The sequence below is a fragment of the Ochotona curzoniae genome, unplaced genomic scaffold (assembly GCF_017591425.1).
Source record: "Ochotona curzoniae isolate NIBS_2020 unplaced genomic scaffold, NIBS_Ocur_1.0 contig_2754, whole genome shotgun sequence".
Lineage (NCBI taxonomy): Eukaryota > Metazoa > Chordata > Mammalia > Lagomorpha > Ochotonidae > Ochotona > Ochotona curzoniae.
This window is the reverse complement of record NW_024465582.1, coordinates 369708-393063: the sequence shown is the minus strand read 5'-3', so window position 1 is coordinate 393063 and position 23356 is coordinate 369708. Positions and strand designations below refer to the sequence as shown.

At 61.2% G+C, this 23356-nt stretch overlaps 1 protein-coding gene across 1 annotated transcript; it reads left to right on the top strand.

The window, feature by feature from the left end:
* Positions 1 to 155: 155 nt before the first annotated feature.
* Positions 156 to 21679, top strand: SLC6A3 (solute carrier family 6 member 3). Its single transcript, XM_040977318.1, has 16 exons — positions 156 to 234; positions 7117 to 7398; positions 8268 to 8552; positions 9108 to 9239; positions 10699 to 10933; positions 12802 to 12940; positions 13219 to 13353; positions 13835 to 13938; positions 15044 to 15168; positions 15855 to 15967; positions 16489 to 16617; positions 17022 to 17121; positions 17795 to 17895; positions 19355 to 19522; positions 21005 to 21076; positions 21656 to 21679. The coding sequence occupies exons 1-16, from the start codon at positions 156 to 158 to the stop codon at positions 21677 to 21679; spliced, it is 2223 nt and encodes a 740-aa protein (XP_040833252.1).
* The last annotated feature ends 1677 nt before the right edge of the window (positions 21680 to 23356 follow it).

Here is a 23356-nt window from a genome sequence, read left to right as displayed (position 1 = left end):
AAGGGAACAGATGGGAAGGGACACGATTTGTCCCTGTGGTCAGACTTGGTGGTCGGTGCGTGCTGGGTCCCTCTGGCTGCCAAGGCAGCCTGGGCCTGCTGGCCACCCCAGTTTGCGGGTTTTGAACATTCTGGGGTCCGTGGGTGGTGCTGCAGATGAACCTGCCGCTGGATGCTCTGCTTCTTGCTGATGTGCCTGCGGAAGTGGCTGACAAGGCTCGCTACAACCTGCAGGGTACTCTGGTGCACGTCCTGGCCAGCATAGCCTCCTGGGGGTGACCCAGCAATGAAAGTCCCCCCCAGCCCGGCCTGTCAGGGCTGAGCCTCCTTGGGGTCAGGTGAGCCCCAGCGTCTTCAGGAGCCACGTGTTTGCTGACGAGGGGCCGAGGCATGTTCCCTTTGCTGCATCCTGGTCCAGATACCAGCCAAGGCTGGGGCTGGGCAGAGCAAGGGGCACCATATAGGCGTCCTGGTAGTCCCTGGCTGCCACCTCAGCAGAGCAGGGGCAGCACAGATGCCAGCCAAGGTTGGGGCTGGACAAGCCAGGGGTGCCATACAGGCGTCCTGGTAGGCTCTGGATGCCACTTCGGCAGAGCAGGGGCGACACAGCTTGAGCCATCACCTGGCAGGACCACCTGTGGGCTCCACAGGAACATGGTTGACAGGTGCTGCCTAGGGCAGGTTTGTTCAAGCGCTCTTAGGTAAAGCTAGCTGAGCCGGAAGCCACCTCTGGCAAGCGGCCAGCCCAGGTTGCAGGGTCTAGCAGCACCCTGGCTCAGGACCCTGAGGTCCTCTCAGGAGAGGCCTCCAAGCACCAGGGGCAGAAAGTCCTGTGCCTCCACACGTGTCCCTTCTGTGCCCTCCACGCGTTTCCCTCCTGTGCCTCCACACATGTCGCTCCTGTGCCTCCACACGTGTCCCTTCTGTGCCCTCCATGTGTGTCCCTCCTGTGCCTCCACATGTGTCCCTCCTGCGCCTCCACGCGTGTCCCTTCTGTGCCCTCCACATGTGTCCCTCCTGTGCCCTCCACACGTGTCCCTCCTGTGCCCTCCACACGTGTCCCTTCTGTGCCCTCCACATGTGTCCCTCCTGTGCCTCCACATGTGTCCCTCCTGTGCCCTCCACATGTGTCCCTCCTGTGCCTCCACATGTGTCCCTCCTGTGCCTCCACGCGTGTCCCTTCTGTGCCCTCCACATGTGTCCCTCCTGTGCCCTCCACACGTGTCCCTTCTGTGCCCTCCACACGTGTCCCTTCTGTGCCCTCCACATGTGTCCCTCCTGTGCCTCCACATGTGTCCCTCCTGTGCCCTCCACATGTGTCCCTCCTGTGCCTCCACGCGTGTCCCTCCTGTGCCTCCATGCGTGTCCCTCCTGTGCCTCAGCCTCAGTGCTTGCGGACCTTCCAGCCAGCAGAGGTGCCCGCCCCTCCACCCAGTCTCCGCAGCCACCTGGGCCCAGGCTGAGGCCAAGTGAGAACCATAGCTAGGGGTCACCCATTCACCTTTGCCGACCCTGACCCGAGGGAAGAGGGGCTTGTGAGCTGACAGCACACACAGTGCCTGTCCCCATGCAGTATCCTACAGTCGCCACATGGTCCCTGCATCTCCTGGGATGGGGGATAGACCAGGGTCCCTGCGTCTCCTGGGATGGGGGATAGACCAGGGTCCCTGCGTCTCCTGAGGGGGGATAGACCAGGGTCCCTGCATCTCCTGGGATTGGGATATGGCTTGGGGTCCTGTGTCTCCTGAGGAGTAGGGCGGCCTGGGGTCACTGTGTCTCCTGAGGCAGCAGAGCATTGGGGAGGGGGGACATCCTAGTCGTCCCTTCACTTGGGTTGAGAGCCACAGGAAGCTATGGGGCATGGGGTCCCATCAGCCTCTGGTCCAGCCGTTCCCTGGTGAAGCACTTCCTGCCAGTGGTCCTCGGCACAGCAGAGCAGCCAGAGGCAGCCGCTGTGCCCATTGCCTCAGTGCCTCTGTCCAGGACTGGCTCAGGTACAGGAAGCCAGGCCACTGGTTGGTCATGCAGGAGAAGGAGTGTGGTAATGGGATGAGAGGGGCCCACCTGCCCCTCACACGGTAGTGCCCAGTCGGGGCCTGAGCCCCGGCCCTGCTTCTAATCAGCCCAGGTTGCATGCTGAGCCCCTGAGTCCCGTCCACTCTGCACAGTTCAGCAGGTTAGCGTCAGGATCAAGGCGGCCAGTGTTCGCCTGCATACCTGTGTGGCAGGCCGGGCTGCAGGCGGCAGCGTGGAGAGCTCACGGACAGGAGGAAGGCCGATGGCAGCCACAGCAGAGCCATCGCCTATGTGGCAGCTGGGACCAGCTAGCCGTGCACAACACCGGGATCTCGGTGCGGACCCTGGGCTGGCAGGGCGTGGACAACAGTCAGCACCATGCCCTTTTCTGCGTGGGCCCGACCACAGCCGCCCACCTGCAAGTGTGCACGTGCCCTCCACCGTGCAGCCGGGTCTAGGTGGAGTCTACAAAGCGGGTCATGCAATTACACTTGGAGATTTAAACACGCCTCTCCCAGCGCAGAGCAAACACGCGAGACCTTTAGGGATGCGGCAGGCGCGGGGAGGGCCGAGGCCAAGCCTGTGGGCTGTTTGCTCAGCGGCTCCCCCGACACCACCTGTGCCAAGCCCGCGGCCGTGGCCCGCGCCGGCCGCCAGCCTCAGCGCGTCTTAAATGACTCGGCTGATGCACTCCGCACACTAATGAAAGGGCAAACAGACGCCCTGTCGATGCAAGGTGCCCGTCTGAGAAAACAGAAGGAGCATTCACGTGGCCAGCCAAGTCCTCAGGCATTTGAAGAGTAATCACTTATCCAAATAACAGTGTGTCCAAGAAAATATCAGAGGGAAGCGGGTTAGGCCGCGAACTCCGAAGGCAAGCAGGCGGGTCCCCGGTGCTCGCTGCCGCAGGACCCAGGCATGCTGGTGCCCTGCACCCCGGCGGGAGCCCCACGGGAGTTCCCGGCTCCTGCCTTCTGCCTGGCCCAGCCATAGCTGTCCGGCCATTTGAGAGAAGACCAGCAGGTGGAAGGCCTTTCCGTGTCTCTCCCCCTCTCTGTACCTCTCCCTTCGAATAAAAAACAAAAATCTTTATTTTACAAGATTTATTTATCTTTATTTGGAAGGCAGAGTTACAGAGAGAAGGAAATACAAATCTTTTATTCTCTGGTTTTCTCCCAAAACTACTTCAGTCACCAGAGCTGAGCTAATCCAAAGCCAGAAGCTTCTTCCGGGTCTCCCGTGTGTGCAGGGGCCTAAGGACTTGAGCTATGCTCTGCTGCTTCCAAGTTGGCCAGCAGAGCAATAAATCAGAAGCGGAGCAGCTCACATGGGATGCCAGCACCACAGGCTGAGGCTTAACTTGCTACACCACACATGCATAAATCTAGAAACAAAACTTAAGAAAGTCAGGCTTTGGTGCTGCACTGAGCCTGGGGGTGGAAGAAGGTGTGGGTGGGTGCCCGTTTCTTTACTTAATTAGGCATTTAAACGGACCAGTGTGGTAACATGCTAGGTGAAGCTGCCACCTGCCATCCCACATAGACTCTGGTTCAAATTCCAGCTGCTCCACTTCCCATCCAGCTTCCTGCTAAAGCACTTGACCCAGGTGCTCGGCCCTTGCCACTGGTGACTGGGTGGAATGCCAAGCTCCTGGCATTGCCTGGCCCAGCCCTGGCCGCTGTGACCCTCAGGGAGTGAACCGCTGGTTAGATTTTTTTTTTTACCTCTGCAAATGAATAAATCTATAAAAAATGTGAACAGCTGCAAATTTTAGCTGTTCACTGTACTTGTTTGTGCATTAACATTTTGGCACATGCATGCACAGCCAAAGTGTCCAGGCACACAGACACTAACACACACAGCACTGTGCAGTCTCACCCTGGACCTGCAGACCCTACTGAGGGGAGGCTGGCTCTGCCCATCTCCCTCCTCCAGCCAGGACCACCAAGGCTGTTGGGCTGCAGCTGGTTCTCACTGGCCAGGCACACAGTGCCAGCCCACATAGGAGGACTAATGTCGGGTGCTTGTGGCTGCAGGTCTGGCATAGAGGCGACAGGGAGGGTGTGCAGGGCCCTGAGCCCAGCCTGCCCTGGAGGTGGCTGCCCGGTAGAGGCTTCCTGAGGCAGATGGAGGGAGCACGCTCGGCCCTTCCGGGCCCCTTGTGGGGAGGCTGCCCCCACATCCTGTGTCCTTGCAGCAGTTGCCTGCCATCCCCGGTCTTGGTGCTGCTTGGCAGACTGGTCCTGTGCCTGTCGCTCAGCTCTGGCTCCCATCCCCTTGGCCATGGCTTTGGTCACCAAGCACCCTGCTGAAGCCTGCCTTCTGACTGTGCTGACAATGAGCAGCGGCCGTGCTGATCCCCGGTGAGCCAGACCGACGGTGAAAGGCTGGGAATTAGTGCTGTTCTGGGTCAGCATCTGGCACCCCAGACCCTGGACTTTCCCTTTCCGGGACTTGATTACCCGCTCAGGACCCCTGCCGGGGCGGGATCATCATGGGAGCCATCATCCAATCTCAGCCAGCGCCACACAGCAGGACAGACAGCTGCCAATCACTGCCAGCAAGGCGACCGCAGAGCAGGTGAAGCATCCCAGCTTAAACACTCCAGTTGGGCTGTTTCCAGGGAACCTGAGGACAGTCACCTGGAAGAGTAGCTGGCAGCAGATACGCAATCACTACAGGAAAGCTCCCCCAACAGAGTGCCCTGCCCGGCGGGCTGAGCCCGCAGTGCCCACACCCCAGCTGCTCCCTGCTGACGGCCGAGGAGCCTGAGCCCCTGCACCCATGTGGCAGACTGAGCACCTGGCTCAGCCTGGCACAGTCCTGGCTGTGGGGCCTTTTGGGGAGTGAACCAGCTGATGAAAGATCTCTTTTTCTCTGCAGTTCTTCAGAGCAGATGCCCTGGGACAGGTGCCCTGCAGACCTGGGGCCCACCCTTCCAGGCCCTCCTCATCTGTTCCACCGCGGAGCTAGCCGGAGGCAGGTCAGGAGTGAGGCATGGGGAGGGGTCCCCGAGGCCCAATAAGCCATGTCATGTGCCCTGGCCACTGCCCTGCTGGCCACCCACATGCCCATCAGGCCGATCAGGCACAGCAGAGCACCGCTTGCCGCTGAGGGAAGTCCTGGAGGCCTGACTCCCAGTCTGTTCCCTACATGGATCTGCAAACGAGTGGACCAAGGCCACCAGTGCAAAGATGACCTGGAGGGTACCTAAGGGAGGCCAAGGTCAGGAGCTGTTGGGGCACGCATCTGCAGCCCCCAGAAGTGGAGACAGGCAGTTCAGGGCCGCAGGTTTAGGGGACATATGGGAGGCCAAGTTGTCAGTCACAGGGTCAAGGGAAAGAGCCCTGCCCTCTCCTTGACCTCACAATCCTGGCCTCCAGTGAGCTGCAAGGCTGTGATACCAGACCCCTGGTTTCCCTGGGGTGCCAAGTCTGTGTGCATACCCTGTGTGGCCTGGGCCAGGGGTTCAGCAGGACCATGAGGGACCCACCTCCTTTTCCTGTTCACATAGGCTTGGAAGGATGGGGGGGCTTACGTCCTTACACCCTGCCTGGCCCTGCAGGCTCGCCCCAGTGTTTGGCAGGAGGAGGATCTGTGGGTGTCCACAGCTGTAACGGGGTCCAGCACAGCCCTGGCCAGGTAGGGGGTGTCTGCAGCTGTAATGGGGCCCAGCACAGCCCTGGCCCTGGCCGGGTGTCCACAGCTGTAACGGGGCCCAGCACAGCCTTGGCCAGGCTGGGTGGGTGTCTGCACCTGTAATGGGGCCCAGCACAGCCCTGGCGAGGAGGTGGCACTTTGGAGCAACACAGGCCACTCCTCTCTCCATCCACAGCTTGGGGTCAGTACGACTAGAGCAGCCGTACCCACAATGCAACTGGCTTGGCATTTAGGCGCAAGCTCTGGGCACGCTGAGGTCGGCCATTTAATCAGCTTGAATCAACTCACAGCCTGACTGGCTCTGCCTGCGCAAGCGGTGGGAGCACAAGATCTGGGGGCTCTGTCCACTGCCCCTCACCCTCAGTCAGGGGCCGGCAGAGGTCAGAAGGTGGCAGGGACAGGCATGGGAGCAGGATCATGGAGGCCCGTGTTCCCTGCCAGGATGTGGTCACAGGTTCATCCCTCCCCCGGAGGCTGGCCTCCCTGGAGCTCAGTGGTCACCCTCCCCGCGGTCCCTGCGGGCTTCCTCCTCAAGTGGACATCGGCTTGGGTGCCAGCTCCTGTGCCCATGGCGGAAGGCCAGTGGCCACCTCCCTCCTCGGCACTGGGAGCCTCTGGGATGCTAGCAGTGGGTGGTTAAGGTCACACGGGGGACACTCTCCTCCAAAGCCAGCTGGGAGCTGCCCTCAAGGGCTCAGATCTGCCTGCATTAGACCTTTGGCCTCGGGGCTGGGGAAACGGTGAGGCTGAGACAGTAGCAGGGACCAGGGGACCAGGAAGTCCACAAGGGCTCCAACGGGCAAGGAGGGAGAGAGGGATCACGGGAGGGGTAGCTGTGGTGCAACGGGCTTCCTGCACCTGGCCCTGGCGCTGGAGCTTGCAGACTCCATCCCCCCCAACCCCCCATCCCGCAATAGGCAGGTCGGTCTTGCCCGGTCTCTACCAAGAAGGACTCAGGCTTCACTCGCACTAGAGTGGCATCCACTGTCCTGGTTGCCCAGGCCTGCCCTGGAAAGCGCTTTCCAATGTGAGTGCCATCGCAATCCCTGGATTCCGACCGGGCTGCGAGCAACGCAGGTACCCCGTGTCTCCACAGACGGCATGCGTGTGCCCTGAGATCCCGGGTGCGCGATTCGAGAAAGGGAAGAGCGGGCTCCAGAGAACGCCAGTCCTTGCAGAAGGCCAGGGTGGCCGCAACGCAGCCGGGCAGCTAGGACCAACCCGCAGACAGTGGACGGGTTGGAGAGATACTCCGGGGGCACGGGAGGACAGCAGGGAAGGGATCAGTGACTGGGTGGGACTGCGGAGAGGGTGCCCTCGCTGTCGGGCTCCCCACCATGACTTCCAATTTCCTGGCTTGCTGGGGCGCTCGAGCCCTGATCCCCGAAGGATACAGCCTGTGCGTGGGGCAGTGCTGGCGGAGACCCCACCTGTTGGCAAGGGCCCGGCTGGGTGCGGGAGATCCGCACGCGCGAGACCTCGGGCGGAGAGCTCCGAGGCCACCGCCGCTCCCGGCGCTCCAGCGGTGCGGGGCGCGTCCTGGGCTCGTCTCCCGCCCACCCGGGGCGGAGCAGAGGCGGAGCTGGGGAGGAGGGGGCGCCTCCGACGGCGGGCGGGGCGGCCGGGCGACCTGATAAGAGCTCTGATCCCGCGACCGCGCCCCGCGGCCGAGCTGGAGCCCTGGGTGGTGCGGAGCTGATCGCTTCTGGCAGCGGGCAGACAGGTAAGGCCGGGATGGGGGGTCCAGCGCGCCGCCCCCTCGAAAACCCTGGAGGCTGGGCCAGTGTGGCGCCAGACAGCAGCAGCTGCCGTCGGGTGCGGAGCGTGGCCGCACGCTCGGTCTGCACCAGAGGTAGCGGGGTGGTCTGCTGGGAAGGGGGTGCTGGGTCTGATTGTAACACAGGAAGTGGGGGCTCTAGAGGTGAGGTCAGAGCACCCAGGCCCCCGAGGCGGGTGGAGTACATCAGGAACCTCTGTGTCCTGCTTGGTGCCTTGGGGCCGAGGGCTTGGCCCTGGTACGCCTCCGGGGCCGTGGAGGGAGGCAGAGTGGGTGAGCTCGGCCCTCCCTTAGGCCCTGTGGACCTGCCAGCAGCTGCGTCCTGGAGGCACAGGGGTTTATCGCTGAGTAGTGAACGCAGGGAAGGGCACTGTGTTCAAACTCCAGGAGGGCGCACCTCAGAGCAGCTGCTCCCTTTGAGCCGTGTGCATGGGTGTGTCTATGGGTATGCGTGTATTTGAGTACACATATGCACACCTGTGTGCCTGTGTGCACTTGTGTGAACAGAGCAGGAAAGTGGTGGTGCAGCTCAAAGAAGCCCCCCCTGTAAATCTGCCTGCCCCCCTCACCCACACACACTCTGCCCTGGCAGTGTGGGACCCAGCCTGAGCCGCAGGTGTAGACCCTGCCAAGCCCTGCCCCCTGTGATGCCCGGGGCCCGGCAACATGTGAACGCTATGAAGGCAGTTAGCCTTGTCATTGAAGTGGGGACAGACACGGCTCCCCCAGCCCTGGCTGTGTCCGAGGTGTGCCTCAAGCCACAGCCCTGCCTGCTAAGCTTCTGCCTACGTGTGTCTTTTTCTGCTCAATGCCAGTCAAGGAGTCCCAGGAGCCCGTCGGCATGAGCAAGTGCTCTGTGGCTCCCGCATCGCCCACCACGGCCCTGATGAGGGAGCCCAATGCCGCGGGCCCCAGGGCCGTGGAGCTGACACTGGTCAAGGAGCAGAATGGGGTGCAGCTCACCCACTCTGCCCTCATCGGGGCTCCAGAGCGTGAGACCTGGGGCAAGAAGATCGACTTCCTCCTCTCTGTCATTGGCTTCGCCGTGGACCTGGCCAATGTCTGGCGGTTTCCCTACCTGTGCTACAAGAACGGTGGAGGTGCGTGTGTGGGCTGGGCTGGGGGTGAGGACGGTGGTGTGGACGCAGCTGTCCTGGTGGGAGCCTGGAGGCAACGTGAGACCAGGGAACCAACGAAGTAGGGGTGGGGAAGGAAGCTGCCTAGAGGCCCAGAGCAGTGCCTCTGGTAGACTTGAGATGTGGGGACCCCCAAACCCAGCACCCGGCCCATGGCCATGTCTGCCAGTGCGTTGGGAGTCACGTTTCCTACAACTCCTGTCATGTCCTCAGGGCCACCTGCCCCACACCACCTGATCTCTGCAGCGTGGGTCAGCACTGCCCATGCCAGGGAAAACAGGATGAGGCCTCTGCAAGGGCAGTGAATGACCCAGAGGCAGCGCTGAGGTGCTCCAGGCCTCTCACTCCCATGTTCACCTAGGGGGCAGCAGGGACTCAGAGATCGCCTTGCTGGGGAGGGGCAGGAGCCCCCTGCAGCCTCCGCCAGCAGCCAGAGTCTGAAGGCTCTGGGGAAACTAAGTCAGGGTGGGGCAAAGCCGATGGAGAGGGACGGCAGCCCCGGCACTGTGCTGCCCACAGGAGCCTTCCTGGTGCCCTACCTGCTCTTCATGGTCATCGCGGGGATGCCACTCTTCTACATGGAACTGGCCCTGGGTCAGTTCAACAGGGAAGGGGCAGCTGGCGTGTGGAAGATCTGCCCCCTGCTGAAAGGTGATGAATGGGGACATGTGGTGGGATGTGGGGACGCGGGGACATATGGGGATGGAGAGGTTGTGACTGGGGTCGACATACGCTGCTGGCTGCCCAGCCCTGCTCTGCTGCCTGTGCGCAGCCTGCCCTTCCACAGGGTATTGTTGGGCAGAGGACTCCCTGAGTGGTCTGCGGGCTGAGGGCTGGGGCACAGGGTCCCCTTCCCGGTGAGGCTGGCTTGCAGTTCACTTACTGTGCTGTCAAGTCGTGGGTGAGCTGGAGCAGCCGTCTGTCTATGAGTGGGTGATCCACACCCTTGCCTCATCCACCTGTCTCTATATCTCATATGTCTGTCCATCACCTGTTCTTACATTCCCCACCACCCACCCATCCTGTCGCTCATGAGTGTTTCTAGAACCTACCATTCATCTGTCCAGGTGTAAACAACACATATCCATCCATCCATCCTGTATCCCACCCATGTTTCTAGAAACCACATGCCTCCCGAGTCCTCTGTCACCTGTCCCTCCACTTCAATGCCCGGAACCCAATCAGATACCCAGCCGACCGCAGGTGTGTGCCCAGCAGCTCACCTGTCCAGGTGTCCCCTCCTCCATCCCCATATGAGCCGCCTCTCTATTAGAGACCCAGACCCCCAAACTAGCCTGAGTCGGTGCCCTGGCAGGAGCAGAGCGGAATCAGGTCTCAGACCCTCAGGCCCAAGCCGACACTGCTTCCACAGTGCCCACGGGCTCACCCTGACACCCAGACCCTGTCATGCCTGCCCGTCAGCTGACACTGCTCCCATAGCGCCCATGAGGTCACCCTGACACCCAGACCCTGTCACGCCTGCCCTGAGCTGACGCTTGCCTCATGGCACCCTGACAAGGGGCCCAGGAGCCCGTGGTCTCCAGCCCATCTGCTGACCCTGCATCCAGTGCTCTAAGCAGTGTAGGAAAGAGAGGCTGAGGAATCTCCCATAGGTGGCTCCTGGACACCGAATCAGACCAAGTCCACCTGGGGGACAGACCGGGACAGGGTGATCTGGTCCTGGCTGGACAGACACTGTTCAGGGCGTGATCAAACACTCACCACCCCCCAGGTGGTCTGGGGAGGCCCTGGTTGCTCGTGTGCAGGTCAGATGTTCCTGAGTGGATCAAGACTGTGCTGTTTGCCTGGGCAGTGGAGCTTTGGGAGCTGCAGGAGGCCATGGATAGTCCGGCTCATTTTTGGATGGCACTGCTGGACATGGCTGGGCAGTGCAGGTGGCCTGGGCTGGTCTGAATGGGCTGTGGAGGCCCCAGGGGACCCTGGGACAGGGGTGTCCCTGGGTGACCTTCGATGACCCTGAGAGGCTGTGGGTGGCCTGTCTGAGCCTGGCCATCAGGCCTGGGCCCTGTGGCCTCTGAGCCCCTGGGTGACCAAAGGCGTGGGGGAGCGGAGCCGCCAGCCGCTGCCCCAGCCTTCGCTCCGGCCACAGGCGTGGGCTTCAGCGTCATCTTGATCTCGCTCTACGTCGGCTTCTTCTACAACGTGATCATCGCCTGGGCGCTGCACTACCTCTTCTCCTCCTTCACGGCCGAGCTGCCCTGGACGCACTGCAACAACAGCTGGAACAGCCCGAGCTGCGCCGACGCCCGCCCCGGCAACGCCAGCCACGCCCCGGGCAACGCCAGCCACGCCTTTGCCACCACGCCCGCGGCCGAGTACTTCGAGTAAGGGGCAAAGGGGCGGAATCCTGCACCCAAGCCCCCGCTCCCTCCCCACAGCCCTAATCCTGGTTCCTCCACCCCCACAAGAGGATCACAGTGCAGAATGCCTTGTGGTGGGCGGGGCCGCCTTGGGAAGGGTGTGGCTGAGTCGCGATGGGCGTGGCCTTGCGGCGGGTGTGCCATCCCCGCGGTGGGCGGAGCCTCCTCTTGCAGGCGTGGCTGTCTCCACAGCGCCTCGGTCGCCCTGCTCTGGTTGCTCTCCCAGGCGCTTCCCGCGTTGCGGGCGACTGTCGCGGGGGCTGGGACTGGGAGGCCCTTCCCTCCGGACGCAGCGCACTTGGCGGCACCTCGGAGACAGCCAGGCCGTTTATCCCAGCGCTGACCCTCTCTGTGCCACGGCCTCCCCACCCGTCTAACGAGGCCCATAACCCTAACCCTCACGGACCTGTCGGCATCCGGACTGGGGGGATTGACCTTTCCTAGGCTACTGACCCTCCCAGGCCTCCAGAAACTTCCTGGGGGGGGGGGGGAGCAGCCCCAGTGTACCTTGCGTGGACGTCCATGCTCAACCCCCGGCCAGGCCATGCCTCTGGGCTGGCGGGTCCCCCTCTGTGGTTCCCACGTGTCCTCAGGCCTCGGAAGGGACTCCAGGCAGAACCCATAGGGTGATAGGGGCCAGGGCCTGTGGGAGCTGTGGTTCCAGTGGCGCTGACCTGCAGGCGTCTGCTCAGCCAGGTGTGAGCGAGAGGAAGGGGAGAACTGGAGGACCCTGTCCCAAGTGGCTAGGGGGTCCTGCCCACCACCCGCACCATGCACTGTGCCTGCTGGGGTGTGCGGCCTGTGGCCCTGCTCCCAGCCCTCTCAGGGCCGTGATGGTGGCTCTGAGATCACCCACACGCACCATGATGCTGCATGCGGAACACACCCAGGGGCCCACGCATCCCCTCATGGCCCATGGCTGCTGGAATGAGAGCCAGGCTTGTTGACAGGGAGCCCAGCTGACCCACTGTCAGAATGAACAAACTCTTCTGGGTTGTTGTTTTTCAAGATTTGTCTGGTTTGAAAGTTGGAGTTAGAGGGAACAGGGGAGAGATAGCTCAAGCTTCCATCTGCTGTTTAGGTGCCGGCCACAGCCCGCAGCCAGGAGCTTCTTCCAGGTCTCCCGTGTGGATGCAGGGACCTGGAGCTTGGGCCGTCCTCCACTGCTTTCCCACACCACAAGCAGGGAGCCAGATGGGAAGTGGGGCCATTGGCACACGAACTGCATTGGATGCAGGCATTGCAGGCTGTGGCTTTGCCAGTTGCCCTGCAGTGCCAGCTGTAGCCTCTGCGTCTACCATGTGGTTCCCTACTCTCCAGGATAGGGGTGCCGCCTCTGTGGCCAGCCTGGCCACAGGGCCAGCCTGTGCAGCTGTCAGCTGTCTGCTGGCCACTGCCCTCTTCTGCATGGCCCAGGCGGTCACCAGGCTCTTAGGTGATGGATCAGCTGCAAGTACTCTTTGCTGGGCTTCCTACTCTGCCCAGGAGGGTGGATGCCCTCAAATGAGGGCAGGGACCACACGTGGCTACTGATGGAAGCTGGGAAGGCCCCTGCCCCCGTCTGGACCCCCATGTCCTCCATGGAGCGGTCGGAAGCACAGGCACCCGGGCGTCCTGTGGCACTGCTCAGGGGGTACCCCCTACACACTGTTGGGAACACCAGGGTACTTTGCCCTGGCTGTGACTTTCCTCCATGGTACCCGCCCCCCCTGCAGCTTAGGGGCCAGGGCTGGGTCCTTTGTGGGACCCCAGCAGGCCACAGAATTCTCTCCATGGAGGTCTTCCTGGCATGACCAGTGGCTGCTTAGCACCCCCTTGCTGCCCCTCTGCAGGCGTGGGGTACTGCATATGCATCAAAGCCATGGCCTTGATGACCTGGGCCCCCCGCGCTGGGAGCTGGCCGCGTGCCTGGTGCTGGTCATCTCGCTGCTCTACTTCAGCTTGTGGAAAGGTGTGAAGACCTCGGGGAAGGTGAGGAGCCTTGGCCAGCCCCAAGGGGACACCTCCCCTGAAGGGAGGGCAGCAAGGGTGGGTCATGCTAGGCTGTGTAGGGCTTGCATGCAGCAGCTGGCTTGGAGGGACACCCAGTGGGCAGCGCCTGCTGCAGCATGTGCCAAGATGGAAGGAACAGGACGCGTGTCTCTGGGGCCCCTCGGCATTTCTGACCACATGGACCCTCCCTGTCCTGTGCTTGTGGTGTGGCCTCGCTGGTTTGTCCAGGCCACCCCCTGACGCTGCCCCTTCCCCAGGTGGTGTGGGTTACAGCCACCATGCCCTACGTGGTCCTCACGGCCCTGCTGCTGCGGGGCCTCACCCTACCCGGGGCCATGGATGGCATCAGTGCGTACCTGAGTGTCGACTTCCACCGGCTCTGCGAGGCATCCGTGAGTCCCCACCTGCCATGAGTGCTCTCCAGCCTGCTCTCCTTGGGGGCATGCCTGGGCCAGGAGTTTGTGGGGATCCTGACCTGGGAGCACACCTGTCCCTCCATAGAGCCACTGCCTGCTGTGGGCTCAGGCAGGGGGAAGCCCCCTTCTCGTGAGCCCCCTCAGGAGTGCTGAGATGGGCCTGTGCATGGCACAGCCCTGCTCTGTGGTTGCGTGTCCAGCACCCTGCGTAGCCGTCAGGGCTGCTGACTGGGACACGGAGCCTCAGTCGTGTGCCACGAGCTGTGGATCCTCCCACCATCAAGTGCTGGGGTCAGGGAAGATCTGGACCTTGGAGCTGGTCCCCCAGGGAGGGGCAGGGCAGGGGCCCAGGGCAGAGGTGGCCCCAGTGGGAAGCAGGTGGGGTGCATGTATGTGAGGGAGCAGGTCTCTGGGGGCCTGTGGGGTGTGTGTGTAACCGTCCCCTCTGCTCTGGCAGGTCTGGATAGATGCAGCCACCCAGGTGTGCTTCTCCCTTGGTGTGGGGTTCGGGGTGCTGATTGCCTTCTCCAGCTACAATAAGTTCACCAACAACTGCTACAGGTGAACCCCACAGAAGGCTGCTGCTGGGCATGGAATTTTGGAAGGGAAAGTGAGGGCCTCTTGTAAAGCTGTGAGGCCATCTGAGGCCTGGGGAGGCCAGAATGGACAGGCAGATCCCTGTTCCCCGCCTCTTACCCACGCGCCCACTACAGCTGGGGCAGGACCTGCGTGGTCCATGTGTGTGAGCTGTAAGACGTGTCTGCCCAAGCATGCCAGGGCAGGGGCTGGAGTTGGAAGTGAGGCCAGAGCCAGGGCTTTAGCGCCTGTGCCTGAGGTGAGGTGCAGTTGTCAAATGCTTGCTCCCTGTGGCAGCTGCCAGCAAAGTCGTGAACCTCCGGCTACAGAGGCCTGTGTGGCACCTCACAGAGGAACCACCTGGACTGGCAGCCCCTCAACCCCATCCCAGGACAGCCCTCTCACTCCCTCCAACCCAGCCAGGCCCCTCTGTGGGCCTTCCCTCCCATCCCTGCATTCTCAGGATCTCCCACCTTGGGAGCACAATCCCTCCCCTATGCATGACCTGGCCAGGCCACCCAAGACACCTGTGAGCCACCAAATGGACACCAGAGCCTTCTAGAAACAGAAGCAGAATTTCGTGTGAGGCATCTGGCATTTATGGCTGTGTTCACTTTTACATGATGAGGATGTCAACACAGGGCACAGAGTGTGTGCAGTGCCTGGTAGAGACCACTGCAGGCAGGGACTGGCTGGACTGGGCATGGGGGCTGGTCCCAGGAACCCCTGCCCAGGTCCCACCCTGTGTGCTGCTGGCCTGGCCCTCCACTAGGGAGGCCCAGAGTCCTTGGGGTCCCCTGATGCAGCTCAAGAACCCCGAGGGGTCATGGGAAATGCAGCTTTGGGACTCGCTGCATCCACCCCCAGCATTTGCCTGATTGCAGGGTCTGGGGGCCATGTATGCACCTGGTTCTAGGTGCCCTTCCTGGCACCCTCCCTCCTCTCTGCAGTGAGGAGGGTGGGGCAGTCTTTCTGCTCCCACTTGGCAGCAGAGCCGCGGCACACTGCAGAGCCTCCAGCAGGAAATTGGGAATAATGACTGGAAATTGCAGCTGTGGCTGGGCCCGGCACAGCCTGTCTGTTCTCGCAGGGATGCGCTTGTCACCACCGCCATCAACTCCCTGACCAGCTTCTCCTCCGGCTTCGTGGTGTTCTCCTTCCTGGGGTACATGGCACAGAAACACAACGTGCCCATCCGGGAAGTGGCCAAGGATGGTGAGTGCCTCCCGCCCTGCCCCACCGCAATATACCATGCCCTGCCACACCACGCCCCACCCTGCCCTGCCCTGCGCCACCCCACTCACCACGCCCTGCCACACCTATCCCTGCCACACCATGGCCCACCCTGCCCTGCCCTGCCCCACTGGTCCTTCCACAACTCGTCCTGCCATGCTATGCCCTGCCCTGCCACACCACAATCACCCTGCCCTGCTGTGCCCCACCATACTACACCCTGCCACACCTTACCTTCCATGCCATACCATGCCTTGCCCCAACACACCACGCCTCACCACACTACACCCTACCATACCTTACTCTGCCGTGCCATATCATGCCTTTCCTCACCGCACCACATCCCACCACACTTGCACTGCCACTGCCACGCCTTCCCCTGCCATGCTATGCCTTGACTCACCATACCATGCTTTGCTACACCCTGCCACACACCTGCCACACTTCACACCACACCTTGCTACATGTGTTTCTCAAAGCATGAGGGAGGGGTACAAGGCTGTGGATGTACATGGCACTCAGGCACAGGTGAGGTGCTGAGGGCTTTGGGGCCAGTTGTGGGCTGTGGCCATGGGTCAGCCTTGAGACTGCCTAGCAGCCTGGCTTCCCATGGAACCTGGCACAGGTCCCCAAGGGCCGAGGTGGGCAGCTGTGTTGCGTGCTTGCAGGCCCGGGCCTCATCTTCATCATCTACCCAGAGGCCATCGCCACACTGCCACTCTCATCGGCATGGGCTGTGTTGTTCTTCACCATGCTGCTGACCCTGGGCATCGACAGTGCCGTGAGTGACCAAGGGCGCCCTGCCAGCTCTGTGGGCATGTCCAAAGTCCCCCGGCCTCGTGTCCCTGCCCCAGCAAATGTGTGTCCTGTGGGTAGAGGTGGTCTCCACCAGATCATGGGGGACTCTTGCTGAGGAGGGCTTGACCTTGTGGAACCAGTGTCCATCTGTCCCAGATGGCAGCAGACAATGTTTATGTCATATCACAGCCCTGTGGCCTCTGGCACCTGTGGCACCCTAAGAAGGAAGCCCTGTCTCCAGGCTGTCCTCCCTTGGGGACTCCTGCATCCCAGCTTCCGGCTGGATTCCTGCTCCACGTGACCACTGAGTGACAGGAAGTCCTGAGTGGGCACAAGGCATCCTGGGCTGCGATGAACAGGTCCTGGTTGGGTCCTGGGCAGGTGCCGGACTGTGATAGGCAGTCCTGGTTGGGTCCTGGGCAGATGCTGAGTGTTAGGGCTGTGACAGTCAGTCCTGTGCGGATCCCAGTGGGTGCCAGGTGTCCCGTGCTATGTGCCCTGCAGATGGGCGGGATGGAGTCGGTGATCACCGGGCTTGTGGATGAGTTTCGGCTGCTGCACAGACACCGCAAGCTCTTCACGCTCTTCATTGTGCTGGCCACTTTCCTGCTGTCCCTCTTCTGTGTCACCAATGTACGTCCAGGGCTCCAGCCCACGTGGATGTAGGTGTGCGGCCCCGGGGGCGAGGGTGCCTGGTGCTGCTCTCAGGCCAGAGCCCAGAATTCCCAGGAGCATCCCCACCACCCTACCCCATCCCCCGTAACCCACAGGCGGCCTATGAAACAGTTTCAGCACCTGGACAGCTCCCCAGCTGTCGCCTTCTGCAGCCAAGGGCCAGAGGGGAGGCTCCATGCTCCTGCAGCCCAGGGTGGGGATGGGAACCTGCTCTGGTTTCTCCAGGGGCTGCGAGTGGCCTAGGCCCAGTGACCATGGTCAGACATAGCACCTGCCCGGCTCTGCCATGGCTTAGTATGTCCGCAGGAGGAACCTGTTGGCAAGGCAGGCCTTGCTGAGCAGGCCCCACCCCCTTTCTCCAGGGCGGCATCTATGTCTTCACGCTGCTGGACCACTTTGCGGCTGGCACATCCATCCTGTTCGGGGTGCTCATCGAAGCCATCGGGGTGGCCTGGTTCTACGGTGAGTTCTTGATGACCCGTCCCTCACCCTCTGCTTCCTTCCTTGGCAAAGCCATCCAGGGAAGAGGTGGATGCGAGCTGTGGCTGCCATGGCAATGGCCAGGCTGGGCTGGCACATGGGCAGAGGGCCACAGGCATGTGCCAAGTGCGGGCCCTCGTTGGTCCCCAGTGAGGTGACAGCTGCTGGCCACGAGGCCCCACTGGCTGGCATTGAGACTGAGCCTCATCCAGGCAAGGAAGTGGCTGAGCCCTCTCCTATGCTGGCTTAGACTGGAACATCAGATGCTCTAGGGGCTTCTCCATGAGTGAGAGCTGTGGGCCTGGGAGGGATGGGCGGAGCTGTGGGTTGGGAGGAGATTGGGGGAGCGGTGCCCATCACACATCAGGCTGGACTAGGCAGGGATGCTGGACTGGGTGGAGTGAAGGTTGGACCAGGCAGGGGCTGACTGGATTGGGTGGGGGCATGCTGGAGCAAACGGGGCAGCTGGGCTGGGCTGGGGCATGTGAAATGGCTGCTGAGTGGAGAGGGGAAGTGTGCATGAGGCCCCACTGGCTGGCATTGAGGCTGAGCCTCACCCAGGCAAGGAAAGGGCCGAGCCCTCTCCTGTGCTGGCTTAGACTAGAACATCAGATGCTCTAGGGGCTCCTCCATGAGTGAGAGCTGCTTTCCCTAGGTGTCGGGCAGTTCAGCGATGACATCAAGCAGATGACCGGGCAGCGGCCTAGCCTGTACTGGCGGCTGTGCTGGAAGCTGGTCAGTCCCTGCTTCCTGCTGGTAAGGGACTCTGCGGCTGCCTGCCCACCCCATACTCACCCCATGCCTGCCCTGCCTCATCACCATGCTGTCCCATCACTGCTTACCCCGCCTTGTGCATGCCCGAGGCTGTGCATGCCACATGCCTACCCTACTCGTTGACTACCCTGCTTGTGCCTACCCTGCCCCCATGTCCAACCTGCCCTATACTGCCTGACCTACCTCATAAACAACCTGCCCCATGCGCGTCCTGCTCCGCCCTGTGCCCACCTCGTGCCTGACTTGCCTCATGCCCACCTTGTGCCTTTTGCTCTCTGGTTTTCACCACATGAAGCTATAGCTGGGACAGGGTGGCTGCACAGTGGTCATCATTTTAGAACCTGGCCACTTCCAAGGAGCCTCCCCTCTTGCCCTCTACACCCAAAAGAAAAAATCACAGTGACCCACGTGGGCTTGGGCCAGAGTAAGACCTGGTGAGCCCTGCCATGGGCTGTGCATTTGTGTTGGAGAGGCCGAGAAGTCCTATGCCAGTCGTGTCTGCCCTGGGGAAGGAGGGGGATCCAGGGACACCATGCTGACCCCCACACAGTAGTGGCCTGCCTTTGGATCCACCACAGCAGCAGGACGAGCAGTGCTCTGGCTTAGAACCACACCAAAGCTATGTCCAGGTTTGGGTCTACGTGGTGGCTATGTCCAGGCCCCAGGAACCACATGGGGATGTGCCCATTGTTTAGCATCCCTGGGCATGAAAATACACAACACAGGAGCGTCCATCCCTCTCCTGCAAGACATCCCTATTAGCCAGAGATTCAGAACATTCAAAGGGCCACAGCACTGTGAGCAGGCAGCACGCGTGTGGACACTGTCCTGTGGGCAGGCAGCACGCGTGTGGACACTGCCCTGTGAGCAGGCAGCACGCGTGTGGACACTGCACTGTGAGCAGGTAACATGCGTGTGGACACACAGCACAGGTATGTCTGGTAGGTACCAGCATGTGTCAGTTTGCACAGTACACTCAGCCACACAGCACACACGCAGGTACATAGGACACATGTAGGGTTGCAGCCTGTCATGCTAATGGTGCATGTTGCCACTACATGTTGAGTGACTGAACTGCATGCACAGAACTCTCCAGAAGGCAGGAAGCTGCCTCTCAAGGGTCTCCCTGCACCCATCATGTGTAGCTCCCCGTGGAGCTCTGGGTAGGCACATAGTGTGCCCTTAAGTAGACTCTGGGCAGGCACATGAACGTCCCCGTGGAGTGGGCTCTGGGCAGGCACATAGTGTCCCCGTGACAGTAGGCTCTATCCCCTTAGTCCCAGCGCTCACAGGGTGTCTCCAGGTTGCGGGGCGTGGAAGCCACAAGCTGCCGGCTTTGCTCTGGCCCCCAGATGAAACTATAGGCAGCAACAGCCACCCAGCCACCTGCTGCACAAGGCCAGCCGCTCAGGCAGCCACAGGTCTTCCTGCTCTGTTTCAGTTTGTGGTTGTGGTCAGCATCGTGACCTTCAAACCTCCTCACTACGGAGCCTATGTCTTCCCCAACTGGGCCAACGCGCTGGGCTGGGCCATTGCCTTGTCCTCCATGGTCATGGTGCCTGTGTATGCAGCCTACAAGTTCTGCAGCCTGCCCGGGTCCTTTCGAGAGGTGGGTGTGTGCCTGGGCCTCGCCCTGCGGTCTCCCCGAGAGCATCGGGAGGTGTCCTCAGCCCACTTCTGCGCATGGGCAGTATGTGTGTGAGTGTCTGTGGGCCTGTGTGTGTGCATGTCCATGGACCTGTGTATGTGTATGTCTGTTGGCCAGTACATGTGTGTGTGTCCTTCAGCCTGTGTGTATGTTTTAGGGCCCGTGTGTCTATGTGTCTGTGGGCATGTGTGTGTATGTCACTGGGCCTGTTTGTGTGTGGGTCTGTGGACCTGTGTGTGTGTGTGTATTTGTGGACCTGTGTGTGTGCGTGCCCATGGGCCTGTGTATGTGTGTCTGTGGGCCAGTGTGTGTGTGTGTGTGTCCAAGGACCCGTGTGTCTATGTGTCTGTGGACGTGTGTGGGTGTGCATGTTTGTGGGCCTGTATGTGTGTGTCTGTAGATCTGTGTGTGTGTGTGTCCATGGGCGTGTGTGTGCCCAGGTGTGTCTGGGCATGTCCAGCCCTGTTTGTAGTCCTGCGTGGGTCTGTGTATCTAGGTGTGTCCATGAGCCTGTATCTGTTTCTGTGTATCTTCTGGCACGGGACCTGTGATCTGTGTGGTCACCAGCAGCACCCATTACTCACAGTTGTGGCCAACCATGAACAAGGTGGTTGTAGAGCCCTCTTGTGAGCGCCTCTTGTGGCCCAGGTCACACAGAGCCGGGGCAGGGTCCTCGGTCCCCCTCAGGAGGGCTCTGTCCCAATGGCCTGGTCATCTGCTAACACGGTCACCTGGGGTGAGGATCAGGCGAGGTCCCTAACACAGAGACCACTGCTGCAGCCTGCTTGTATTCATTGTGGGTGCTGTGTGTACCCCAACGTAGTGAGGATGGAGAGAACAGTGTCAGGGTGCGGTAAGGGATCCCAGGACCCTCCAGGGAATTCTAGCACCTCTGGCTGGGGGGTCCTGGGGCTGGGCAGGTTCCAGGCCTTTTCCGTACTCCTGGGTTTTGCGTTCTGTGAAAAAGGCAGCTGAGCAGGACAGACAGCCCTTCTCTGTTTACCTCCTGCACTGTAACTCCAGCAGGGTGAGGGCCAGGCCTGCTTGGAGATCATCCATGCCTAAGGCCGTGCTGGGCCCTCTGGCACTCTGCCACGTGTGAGACCCAGCACAGCATGAGGCCAGGGCTGCCCCTGGGCCAGCCTGGCAGCTTAGGAGGGCAGTCCTAGGCATCTGCACTGCAACAGGCCTGTGTTGCTGCAGCTGGAGGCAGGAGAGTCTTCAGGGTGCCATTGTGCCAGCTGAATTCAGCTGAGTGAAGGCTCAATGTTCAGAGGCTCCCAGGCAGCCAGGTGGCTGCTTCTGGGAGCTGCGCCCATGCTGTGGGCTGGCCTTCATCATGCTTCTGCCTGGATTTGGCCTCTCCCTGGAGTCCCAGAGCCAAGTGGGCTGTTGCTCTAGAGCCACCATATATTAGTGGGCAGCGGTCTTGTTCTCTTCTAGAAACTGGCCCATGCCATTGCGCCTGAGAAGGACCATGTGCTGGTGGACAGAGGGGAGGTGCGCCAGTTCACGGTGAGTCCTAGGGTTCTGGGGATGTGAATCAGCAAAGGGGCAAGGGCCGCATCCTATGGAGGGCACAGGTCCCAGGTGTGACTGGGGCCTCTGGGAAGCCAGGCTGTGGGGACAACACGAACAGAGATGTACGGAGTGAGGGGTGATATGCGGTGTGCCTGTGAGGCAGGGGGCTGAACCCCTTTTTGTGTGTGTATGGACAGTGTGAACATAGGATCACCAAGAGCACCGCCACATCATGGGGACAATCAGAAGTTGCTGCAGACCACAGGGGGCAGGGAGACCAGGGTGGTGGAGTGGACAGGCACTGAGGGGTCTGATGCTGGAGCAGATCCATGAGGGAGGCTGGAGGGCCCAGGTTGGGTTCTAGGAGGGATAGTGACCATGTATGAGAGGGTAGCCACTTGTGGACAATGGCCACACGTGGGGGCGAGAACATGTGAGAGGTAACCACGTGTGTGAGGATGGCCACATGTGGGAGGGCGACCCTTGTTTTCCAACCGTGCCACTGGCTCATGGAGTGGGGAACTCACATGCTCACCTGCACCACTGCTCTGAACATGGCCCCTTGTCTTCCAGCTCCGCCACTGGCTCGTGGTGTAGGGAGCACGGGTGTGGAGGCTGAAGACCCACGGGAGGCAACCTTCACACCCATGGGAGGAAAGTGGAAGTCCCAGGTTTCCAGAGAGGGTGCTCTGCTTGTCACCTCGCCGAGACGCCGCCAGAGGCCCCCAAGATCCACGTCTGGCCTGAGTGCCGAGGCCAGTCCTCCGCCAGTGGAAACTCCCCTCCTGTCTTGTATGATGCAGGGTCCCGAGACTAGGGCCACAGACATTGTAGATGACGCCGGTGAGACCTCACATTGGTCCCCATCACTTCCATTGCTTGTAGCTAAATACCCGGTATCCTGCCTTGTCTGTGGACCGTGGAGGGAAGGACCCGTGTGTGGGAGAGGTTCCTCCTATGCCACTGGAGCCCCACAGTTCCAGGTCCCGGGTGCCATGGCTCAGGGTGTCTGCCTGCTTCTTCATAGCTGAGAGAAATAAAACTCCATGTGGAGCATGGGCTGCTGCCATTCCTGCAAGCATGGACCCTGGTCTGCACCTGCTCACAGGCTGGGTGACCCCAAGGCAGCACCTGCAGCTGCCCCTGCTCAGCCTCTAGCAAGGCCACCCCACCTCCCCCTGGAGAGGGGGAGCCCCAAGACCTCCTGGGGCTTCATGTCTCTTGGGTGACCCGCACACACAATGCAGTCCCGTGTGTGGGTGGGCCCCTTAGCAATACCAGCTGAAAACAGTACCTGCCCCTCAGGGTCTGCGCCCTTGTAGGTGCCCCTGGTACACAGGGCGGGGACTGGCACTGGGTGGGTGTTGGCAACCTGTGCCCATGGGTGCGTTCCCACAGGGGAGCTACTGGGAGGGGCCATGAGGTGGGGTGTGTGCTTGTCCTGTGTCTATCCATCGTGGGTCCTTAGAAACAATAAAGCAGCTGGTGGGAGAGCCGTGCAGCTGCCTTCTTCTGGGGCGGAGACTCCGCCCACCTGTCCCCACCTCCTGGAGACCCCTTCCCCCACTGGGTCCCAGCTCTGACCTGCCTGCAGATTTCCATCACACCTTCTGTACCAGCTCCTCGCAGAGAGGGCTAGCCAACTTTCTTTCTTTCTTTCTTTTTTTAAGATTTATTTATTTATGGAAAGGCAGATTTACAAAGAGAAGAGACAGGGAGAAATATCTTTTGTTCTCTGGTTCACTCCCCAAGTTGTCACAACAGCCGAAGCTGAGCTGATCCAAAGCCAGGAGCTTCTTCCGGGTCTCCCACGTGCATGCAGAGTCCCAAGGCTTTGGGCTATCCTCTGATGCTTTCCCAGGCCACAAACAGGGATCTGGATGGGAAGTGGAGCAGCCAGAACATGAACCAGCTCCCATATGGGATCCTGGAGGCTGCAGGGTGGGTGGGTGAATAGGTGGGTGTGTGTGGAGGTGGGTGGATGGATGGGTAAACAAGGGGTGTTCAGGGGAGGGAGTGGTTGGATGATCTGTCACAGCAGCCATCCTGGTTCAAATCAGATCCGATGTGGGCTGGACATACCAGGACCCATCTGGTACTTGCTTGTCATCAGGAGTGGATGTACTGCCCACACCCGATGTAGGAGCCGAGCTCACAGCATGGAGGCCATCCACTCTGCCTGCACTTCACACCCATCTCTGCTCTGTGCAAGTGACCTTTAGATGTAGAGCCTAGCGTCGGAGCCGGGAAAGCCTGCCGTCCCTCCCGAGACCA